We start from the raw sequence: 10,529 nt of genomic DNA on the forward strand, positions 1-10,529 counted from the left end.
GAGGCAACCCTGAACTAAATAGAGCTCTGAGAAACTCCAAATTCCTGTAATATAGTGAACTCAGTAAGAATTCAGTGTCAGGAAATTTCATCACCTTTGCAGATGCCACAGGAAATTAACAACACACCTGGCTGCAACTTTCTGAAACAGCTGTTTATGTACAACAGATGAGTCTACATAGAAAAGAAATTCACTACTGGGTCCCACGAATGACTTCCAACTGCACTGTGTTGTCCAGACACAGGAAGAAAGAATCAGATTAGTATTGGAAGAGGATTGATTAATCCAGAATATTTTAACTGTAGTACTTTTTCCCCTTCTTAAATGTGAAGCCACTAAGGCAAGGACCCATGACCTCACTAAGTAACATAGGACACCAAAGCAGTAACACATATTTCTATTTCTAAATAAATACATGAATACTCAGCAATTAGCAAAACCAGACATCTTTCTTTTGTTCTGTGCTGGTCTTTTAAAAAAGTCATGTATTACACGTAAGTTACTGTGTGCATATTCATCTAAGATTATGATGTGATCCTGCTTCTCAGATCTGGGAAGGACTTTAGGCACCACAAAAAGAACCAAAGACTTTCAGCCTCAAACTGTGCTAGAAAATGAAGTAAAACAACAAAGAAAATGCAGAAGTTACTGAACAGTACAAAACTTGTTGCCAGGCTTGGCTTTAATCATGTCAAACATTGCAGATTCCATGGCACAGGCTGCATCCCTTTACAAGACCAGAGGCCTAACTGTGCACTTCCTCTTGACTCCTGCTCAGGAAACTTGTGTCTATTTCTTGGTATCTGAGCTCTTAAAACTTCATTACCTTTTATTTTGCCACCTGAGGCCTGAAATCTTCTCTCTTCCCCAAACAGTCTCTAGTCACTCCTTTCCAAGAGGCACTACCTGCCACTTTCTACACCACCACATGAATGTAACGCATTAATGTGGACAACCAGCACAAGAGGTTCTGCCACAGACACCTTTCAAGCCTGAAGCAAAATCAACATGTAGTCAGAATGCCAGATTAACAACAAGCTGACAAATTGATAGCACAAGGAAACACCATGAACCTCCAAAACCAATCTCAGCACTCTGTGGGTTCACCACTGTCAGTAACGGGCTTCTATTCAAAGTTAAAATCCTGTTCCTCCAACCTGTCTAGCAGAAACTTCTACATTAGGTGCACCTTGCACAGTAGGTCTGGTATGCAAGCTATAGAAAACAAAGCAAACCACATTTATGTGCTGCTTAGCTGGACTGTTGTGCTTTAAATAGGAATAAACCCCCCACTAAATCATAAGTAACCTTATTTCATTAAGAAAGGGCATCCTTTAAAAATAAAACAGGGTTGCAGTGGAATAGGCAGTATCCACAAAAAGCCCCAAAAGGACAACCTGGAAATAAACCTAATTACAAAATTCTGTGTGCTGATGAACACAAGAGAAACTCCAAAGCAGTATTATAGGACTCAATGTCTTACTATGATCTTAACAACTAACAGAATTCTTGGCCTAAAACTATCAGAGAAATGTCAAAAAAACCCCAGAACTAAAACCAAACAAAAAAACCGACTCCAAGCCACCAGTACTACCAACAGACAAGTACTGCAGAGAAGTTCATGTTCTCTGTATGATGCAGGCTTGTGTCATTTTGAAAGATGTTGACTCAATATGCATTAAGAAACAAACCGCTGTTCCAATAAAAAGATAATGTAAAACCATACAAGCAAAACCATACAAGTTCTCTGGCTTTTTTTTTTTTTTTTTTTTTTTTTTTAGTGGGGGAAGCAGAAAGCCTTAATTTTACTACAAAACATCTTTTTGGTATCTTTCTTCTTTTGATTAGATACCAACAATTTCCAGTGACCCTTACCTTTCAACATCAAATTACAAGAATTTTCAGTATCACTTGACATTCCAGATTCTCGCATGCATCTGTTTTGAACAAAAAGTTTTAAGATTTCCATATTGCAAAAAAGCAAAAATAATCTATCAGTTACATAAAATCAAAAGTTTTCAGTAATACCTTTAGCCATGGACAGAATCCTTACATCTAATACACCTTTTAACTTTTTAACTTTCTCTTTTTAGCTTTCTCTTTTGGCTTTCTTATGTTTATCCCTTCAAGTATATATCTAAACGTGTTAAGTAAAACCAAGACATTTCAAAACCCAAAATTTTTAGTAAAAGCTCATGATGTCATTTAATCTTTGCCTAAGGGAAATTTTCTCTCTATAACAAATCAAGAAAATACTGTGCTAATGAGCCAATTCATCAGTTTCTAAAAAATGTGATTTACAGTAATTTTATATTCAAGATCATTGGCATAACAATGAATCTCAAACAGAGTAACAAAAACAACAGTTCATAGGAAGATACTTACTTCACCTACCTCAAGAATAAGTTGGGAAAATATTAATACCTTTCCCTTAGAAAAGCTCAGGAGGGGCAAATATGTATTTTTAATATTACATACAGAATATATGATCACCACAGATTTTAGAAGCTTGTACCTGGTGAATGACACCAAGTGTAATGACAGCAAGCTGTCCAGTCAAGGTAACAGAAAATGGCTAACAAAAGCATATGTGAAAAATCAGTTTTACTGCTCCATTCAGGCTTCAGGCCAGAATGTTTTTCTGATGCCTGGAAGTGACCAGCACTCTTCTCTATGTAAAATGCAAGCACCAGATAAAAAACCTGTTGAAGTCCCAGCTGTATTTGGTAAAACTCAACAGAAAAAAAATAATATGAACTGGTCATGATCTGGTTATTATTTAGTGATTATCATAAGTTACCTGAAAAAACTGTGGTAAAGTCTATTGCCTTATTTCAATATTCTCATATGCAGTTCATTAATAGGTTCCTGACTGCTATGAACTATGGTTAATCACCATCTAATAATCTTTGCATAAAATTATGGAAGGTAAAAAGCAAAGTAAGAAATTTTACCTGTTGCTTTAGCAAATCAAGGGGAAATTCTAAGAAAGAAAAACCATGCATTCTTGTTTTTCTTGGCTAATGGCAAACAAATTTAACAGGTGTCAGAAAGAAATGAATACTCCTTCTAACAAATTTACTATGCTACAGCCTAGCTGCTTCTCAAGAAGTTGGACACTCCTACTGCAGACCTGCCCCGTTCTCTAGAGGCTTGTTTTGGCAGAAATTTTATTCTATTAACATCTGAAAGTCTTATATTCTCATGTTCAAAAAAGTGTTTAGCACCTCAGAGAAAATTCCCTTCCTCTTTTGCACATGGGTTTAATGAAAAGGAAAGGATAAGGAGACCAGTGAGTTTAAATAAAAAATGCAGTTATAAGGTGGTACAATCCTGAAAATAATTGAAGTATTACTTAAAATACAGGTAACATAAAGCCACCTAGAAAGACCATGCAAAGAAAATTAAAACAGCCATCCCAATAAGAAACCTAATCTTTGGAGGAAAATCTTGCATTATTTCTATCTAAACTTTTTTTTTTTTTTTTTGGTAAAATTAAAAATATAATCTTAAAACTTTTTCAATGAACACAAGTATCAAAGCTTAAGAGAGAAAACAGATTAAACAATAGGTGAGTTCATCCATTCCATGAAGAACTACTATCTCATTTACAGAAGCTAGTTTCTACTTTAAATTTCTTTTCCTCTTCCTGTGACTTTTATTATCATCTCAAAATCCAGTAAAACATTAACATCCAATGATTTACACCAGGAACTTGCTGAATGAAGATGCAGGATCATAAACCTCTAGAACACCTTAGCTAAATCACACATCTGAAAGATATTCATATGTCTGGGGATATGAGAAAAAGAGGGAAGAAGAATGGCAGAATGGAACACTACTGTAGAGACAACCATTTATTCTTAGAGATTCAAGAGAAGAATAAGCTACACCTAAAGAGTAAAGACATGTCTAAGTATTATACCACTTTACAACTAAGAAAACTGTCTTCAAAGGGATATCTGCTATTTCAGGTCAGATTAAGAATATTATTTGTAATTATTTTTGTTTCTATTTTCATGTTCCACTTCATTTAAAGAAACCCTTTAGGACTACCTTGTCCTACAATTCAGAGTATATCCCAGCTCTCATGAAGAACAAATTAATTTATCTGCATTCAGAATACTGTCATAGCTCAATCAAACTTAAGATACTCAAAATAAAATAAAGAAATAATTTCAACAGAAATTAGTGAAGTTCTCTACAGAAGCCTGACCACTACAACCAAAGTACATGGATATGAGATAAAAGTACTTAGAAATACTGTGATAGAAAAATAATTACATGCATACCTAAAACTACGCTCTACTGAATACGTCTTTTCTGAGGTAACAGGAGACTCAGGCTTAATATACACCTTTGTGTCTTCAATGCACTTTGCAGAGGATGCTTTCACTGGAGTATTTTCACAGTGTGCAGGTACAAGCTCCTCTTCATTACTAGCTCCAAAAAGGTCAGGGTCATCCTGAATCACATCAATGACAAGAACATCTTGATTGTAAGCTTCAAGGATATCTGGTAAATTTTGACTTTCGTGCTGTGAAAAATTCCCTCTTGATTTTCTATCACCATTTATTTCTAATTCAACAAAGCGGTCGACTGCATTCCAAGAATGATCAGGAAAACTAGATTTCAGCACACATTCAGTACTGTAGAAATCAGGCACAGATGGCTCTGGTTGTCCATCAAGAAGAGGATGTGGATATGCAGAAAAACTTTCAGAGAGCACAGAGATCTCATCAGAGAGGTTTACAGAGCCACTGTGCTGGAAGTCCTTACTGTCAATCTCATCTGTTTTTTTCTGAATGGAAGCTGGAGATGTAGCAACACCCATGACAGGAAGAGGGTGCTGTTCAGATTTTAGCAAGAAAGTCTCTTCACCTGTCTTCTGCCTTCCTGGACTAGTGCTTTCAAGAAGCTCTAGTGGACTACAAGTTTTGCTTTCAAATGAATAGACAGATTCCCGTTTCTTGGATTCAGGTTTGTTTATGCATAAAGGAATTTTGAATTTTGTCAGGCTTCCAGAGGTTAACGGTTTAATTAGGTTCAAATCAGAAAATGTCTGGTTCACTACTGATACTTTATGGCTGAAGTTTATACTGTTTGTGTTACTTGTAGAAGTACCATTCTGGACTGTTGCAGGCAGGTTTCTATTTGTCACACCTCCTTCATTTTTATCCTTTTGTTCTGTTGTACCATTCTGGACTGTTGCAGGCAGGTTTCTTTTTGTTACATCTCCTTCATTTTCATCTTTTTGTTTTGCTGTAAAATTCAAGGTTGCTTTAACTTCTTGCACATCACCATGGTTAAAAGTCATGGCACTTCTATCTGTATTAACTGGTGATTTCTCATTTTCACTGTTCATTGTCAAAGTCTCATAAATGCCCACAGAAGAGGATTCCATTGTTTCAAGTGAAGCCTGACAGTCAATATTTGAATCAATCTTTTTATGTGTAATTTCTTTTGTAATTTCTGCCAATGATGTATGCAAATCCAGCTGTCTCAGATTCCCAGGCACTGCACTATGTCCTACTACTTTATTGGTTTTATCAGAGGAATCCTCAAAAGCAGCCTTTAAAAGTCTTCCTCCTTCTGAGACGGACCTATGATTTTTAAGAAACCATTCAGAAGTCCTGGCACAAGATTCAATGGGCCAAACTTTTTTACCAGTCATAGGTATTGTTCTTTGACAGGTAAACTGCTTTAATTTCTTATTAACTTTGTTCAAATTTCCTCCTGTCTTGCTTTTGGGAAAATCAGAAACATCATGGATCTGCGCTAACACTCTCAGGCTATCTGAGGCAGCTGCACAATATGCCACACTGCTTGAATTTTCTCCTTTTACTACAGAGAGCTCAGATGTCTTCTTGAAGCCAGTTTCTAGTGCCAGTAATTTGGTATTATTGTTCCTCCAGGCCGACAGAGTTTGTACTTCATGAGTATTTTTTTCTGCATCAAAATCTGATGTATGTGAAGCTGAGAGAATATGATTTAGTCCTGAAACTGCAAATGAACTTGACATGGCAACTGCTGCTTCTGTTTGTAACTCATCCTTCTTGCATTTACTAGCCACGTCTGCAGATTCCTCCGTGGTTTTCATCCTTTTTCTAGGCTTTCTATCAGTATTCCACTTTTTTCCCCTTAAACACTTACTGCTTTCACTCAGGCAGCATGAAACACAGCCATCTTCATTCTTCTCTTTATTAGATGATAAACCACCTTTTATGAGTGAGGTCTCATTTTGTCTTCTACTAGCGCTGCAAATTATGTCATTCAGGTCTCCTGTACCATGGGCTACATGGAAGAATCCATTTAATTGATAACTGTTGGTAGTTCCACTAGCTGAAGGCTTCACTAATGTATTGATGTAACTACAGTCCTCTAATATCACAAATGGATCCTTAACGGTTGCACAGAGCAAGCCACTACAATGGTTTAGGGCATTACTGCAATGTTCAGCATCACATTTTGCAGACGTATTCATCACTTTTTCAGCTGCAGTCACACTTAAACTTTGCAATTGCTTGATTTGACCAGATCTACGTTGCCTTTTTCTACATTGCACAGCAGGCTTTTTTGTTACAGCGTGGCATAGAAAGCTCTTGCTGTCACTGTCACCTGCTGTAGAAACTGCAAAAGATCTACAGTAGTGAGATTCCTTTTCCTTAGAATCTTCTGCCCTGTTTTGCTTTGTCCTAACCTTCTTCACAGTCTGTGAAGTACCAGAGTCTTGCTCAATTGCTTTCAATTGTTCCTCTGCTGATTAAAAACACAAGAAGTGTCATTAAGGAAAACTCTAAGAGAAAAAAACTACCCTATTTTATAAAGGGAACAAAAAACCCCAATCATGTAAGGCTGCTAAAGAACATGATACTGTTTAAGGCTAAAATATTTCTGTGAAGTGTGATGATTTTTAGAAAAAATAAACACTATTGGGACACTTAGAGTAAAAAGGACATAACATTTTCAGAAACACATGCAAAGAAACCTTACAGCATCATTAGAACATCGGAAGTTGTGTACTTCTTGTGTATTCCACATAGGTGGAAAAGAAATTAGAGCAAATCTAGCAAGAAAACGCAGATGCTGTCTGCACGCTCAGGCTTAAAAGATCTTTTGTTCTGTGTAGTAGGAACACTTATTCAATCTTTCAGAGATACAGTCCAACCAAATGCATCACACCAAGAAGATCCAGAAAAATTGAAGGACTTGGACTGTTAGAGACTACTACTTTTTACTTGAAAGCAAATAGAGATTATGTTAAAAACTGTTGATCTGAAAATTTAGACTAGAGAAAGGACTCAAGAGCATACTAGTATAACGTTTTTTTTAGACCTTCGTTTTCAAGGTAAAACAATGTTAATACTGCAGTTTTTCAGAATACGTTTTTTACATAAAATATTAATAAGCTACAATAAGTATTTGTCAATTGAATGTATTAACTTCAAAAGTAAAAATAATGTTTTTAGACAACCATCCTGAAAAAAATACTTTCAAGACTCCTCTTTCAGAATTGTTCCAGTTTGTCTCAGTATTCTCTTAAAATATCAAAATACAATCACTCTTTCTGTGTCTTTTGGGATTTCGCAGAAAATAGCAACTAAAAAGTTCTGAAAGCAAACCCCAGCATCCTATAAAGGCAGAGACACTGAAATAAGACAGCATCATAAATAATCAAAAATAAACAGATAATAGACATATGAATGAAGAATTGACTGTATTTTATTCTCGCACTGCTGAAACTACTGCCCCCTTTCTTACTTGTGGCTGACCACCTCGGCAGAAATGGGGAATGTTTTTGAGGGAAACAAATTCCCAGCACTTCCTACCGAAGGCTGCCTGTTTCTATCCATACCTCTCCCTCCCTCTTCTCTACCCCAAAAGGCTAACTGCCCTCCTCTCCTTGGTGTTAAATAGGCTGCTCTTCTCCTTCAAGAAAAGCATTTCCTCTGAGAATCTGTCTCCTTCTAAGACTGGTGGTATTCACAGTACTGGGAAGCACACCCCACCTTTTCTCAAACTCAGTCAGCAGCCAGATTTTAAAGGGGTCTTGCTGCAGGACCAATTTGGAAGCCCAAATTCTGCACGTGCACTTCTACAATGGAACTCTAACAGTGCTTACCACTTTCCCCTGGGCTATCTGGTCCTTCCTGAGAGCTTGAGCTCTGCTGCTCTACTTTCATGCAACGCTTCTTTCTTCTGGTTGTTGGTTGTTCTTGTCCACTCAGATCCTGCAGCTGCTGTGACAGCAATGCACTTCTGTTCCTCATATTCAAAGCTCCTTTCCTGGACTCTAGACACTGTGTATGCTGTTCTAGCAAGGCAGAACCATCCCTCTCTTTGGGACCATGTACTTTTGGTTTCACCACTGATCTCCTGCCTTCCTTGCCCAAGCATCTCCATTCTCTTTTCTGTGTCTCTAGTGTTCTTGATCCAACTAATTCACATCCATTCAACCTCTCTGGGGTATCATCCTTTTGCTGAGGTTTTGGTTCAGGTATGGCTTCCTGAGTGCCCAAAACCTCCTTCCTAAAATCTGGGATTTGAATATTCTGTGTCATTATGGAGCCAGTGCATTTCACTTCAGTATTCCATGTGATCTTTTTGGGTTGAAGACCTCCTGGTTCTGGAAAACAGGATATTCCATGTCTCTCTGTGCTCTCAATTTCCCCCTCCAAGGATGGGACTTCAAATTTTATTTCCATACAGGAATGTTTGCCTTCATTTTCTGAGTTTCTTGAACCCATGTGGAAACCTAAGAAGTTCAGGTCTTCTGAGCAACATTCATTCCTTTCAATCCCTGCTGAGAACTTACTAGGCAAAGTAGTTCCTGAGAAAAACAGCTGTTGACTTTGAACTGTCCCTCTTAGAGTCTCTTCCCAGCACATTGCTGCAGCCATGGATGCTGCTTGCCAATCTTCACACTCAGCTGTGTCTGAAACTGCTGAAGCTACATCCTTGCTTCTGCTGGGAGACTTCCTGCGCTGGATTCCCTTGTTTTTTTTACCTGGGAATTTCTGTCTGTTCTCACCTTGCTCCTTCTGCACAGGCATAGGAAGAACAAAACACTTGAAAGAAGCGCCAGAAAGGCTGGCACGTTGCGGAAAGGAGGGTAAGGGCTGCCCAAGCTTTCTCTTTAGTGCCAGCCGAGGACTCCGTTTGACTAGCAGCTTTTCCCCTGGCTCACACCCTGTCCCTGAAGAGCTGGGGCTGCTGAGCTCCGAGTCAACCAGCTTCACCTCGCTGGCTCTCAGCACTTTTCCTGACCTCAACTGCGCCATGTCGGTGGTGCAGAGACAGCAGCAGAGCCCACAGCACCCACTCGCCAGTGCACCTTTCCCTGCAACCTCGCTAGTCCGGCACCCACGATGGCTACAGGCCCGACCGGGAGCGGAGGACAACCCCACCCAGGCCGCCGCCTCAGAGGACACCCAGGAGAGCCCAGACCGACAGAAAGGAGGCCCAGGCCACCCAGAGACAAACCACGGCCACCGATAAGCCCTTCCTGACACCCTCACCCTCACCACGACAATCCCCCCCTCCCCCCCCCACCCCCAAACACACACCCGGAGCAGCCTCACAGACCAGGGCGGTGACGGAAGCGGCCCTACACCTCTCCAGACTCAAGAAAGCCGCTGCCTGCAGCCTCCCGCGCCGCTTCCCCACCCTCTCTCTCCGTCGCTCTCTGCCCTCGTCTACCGATTCCAACGCCTCGTCTAAGCGCCGCCTGCGCGCCCAAGGAGCGGAACTGCGGCCGCGCCGGCGGGCAGGGCTGGGGCGGTGCCGTGAGGGCGGCTCCGCGGAGCGGCGGGGCGAAGCGAGGCGAGGCGGGGAGCGGCGGGAACACCCGCCCATCTGCGCTCGCCCTCCCTCTCACCGGGTTAGCGGTGCCGCCTGTGCGGTTAAACCCCAGGGCTGGGGGTGGTGAGCGCGGCTCCTCCTGGCGGCTGTGTCCCGGTGTCGGCAGCCCGCAGCCAGGCGGCCATGCCGCCATGTCTTGGTTTGCGCTGCGCGGCCGTCGTGCGGAGCTGCCGGGCCCGGCCACGGGCACAGCCACGGCCGCGGGCTCATCGGGCGCCCAGGGTATCGGGTGTGGAGCTGCCAGAGGCTGTGAGCAAATGCCCAGCTTGCCCCGAGCCCGGAGTCGCGTGGGTAAACACGCAGGCTCGCCCATTTCGTTAGGTGTTCCATCCTCCTCGTGACTGCAGAATTCCCTCCGTCGAGCACAGCGCTTCAGAAGCTCGCCAACACTGGGAGGCCATGCGGTTATTTCGGAGAATCACGAAATGGGTGAGGTTGGAAGGGACCACAGAGGGGTCACCTGGTCTAGCCTCCCTGCTGGGCCAGAGCAGGGCCATCCCAGAGCACATGGCACAGGATTGTTGTGTCCAGAGAGTTCTTGGTGTGATAATTGATAAAAGATTCGTGTTAATCACAAAAGCATTGGGGTTTGTACAAACCAGAATACTAAGCTCTGAAGTGAAGCATGGACACTAGATAATGGAAATTATATGATAAAATAATTCTGT

The 10,529-nt window shown here is 41.0% G+C and overlaps 1 protein-coding gene across 1 annotated transcript in view; it reads right to left on the reverse strand.

The window, feature by feature from the left end:
• TOPAZ1 (testis and ovary specific TOPAZ 1) overlaps positions 1-9,454 on the reverse strand; it is a 36,715-nt gene extending 27,261 nt beyond the window's left edge. Inside the window, exons 1-3 of the mRNA XM_014884049.2 lie at positions 8,123-9,454; positions 4,293-6,759; positions 1,876-1,937 (exon numbers count right to left, since the gene is read on the reverse strand). Coding sequence (XP_014739535.2) covers positions 1,876-1,937; positions 4,293-6,759; positions 8,123-9,281 — 3,688 coding nt within the window. The 5' untranslated portion in view covers positions 9,282-9,454. The remainder of the gene's footprint in view (positions 1-1,875; positions 1,938-4,292; positions 6,760-8,122) is intronic.
• Between the last annotated feature and the right edge of the window lie 1,075 nt (positions 9,455-10,529).

The sequence above is a fragment of the Sturnus vulgaris genome, chromosome 1 (assembly GCF_052056855.1).
Source record: "Sturnus vulgaris isolate bStuVul1 chromosome 1, bStuVul1.hap1, whole genome shotgun sequence".
Taxonomy (NCBI): domain Eukaryota; kingdom Metazoa; phylum Chordata; class Aves; order Passeriformes; family Sturnidae; genus Sturnus; species Sturnus vulgaris.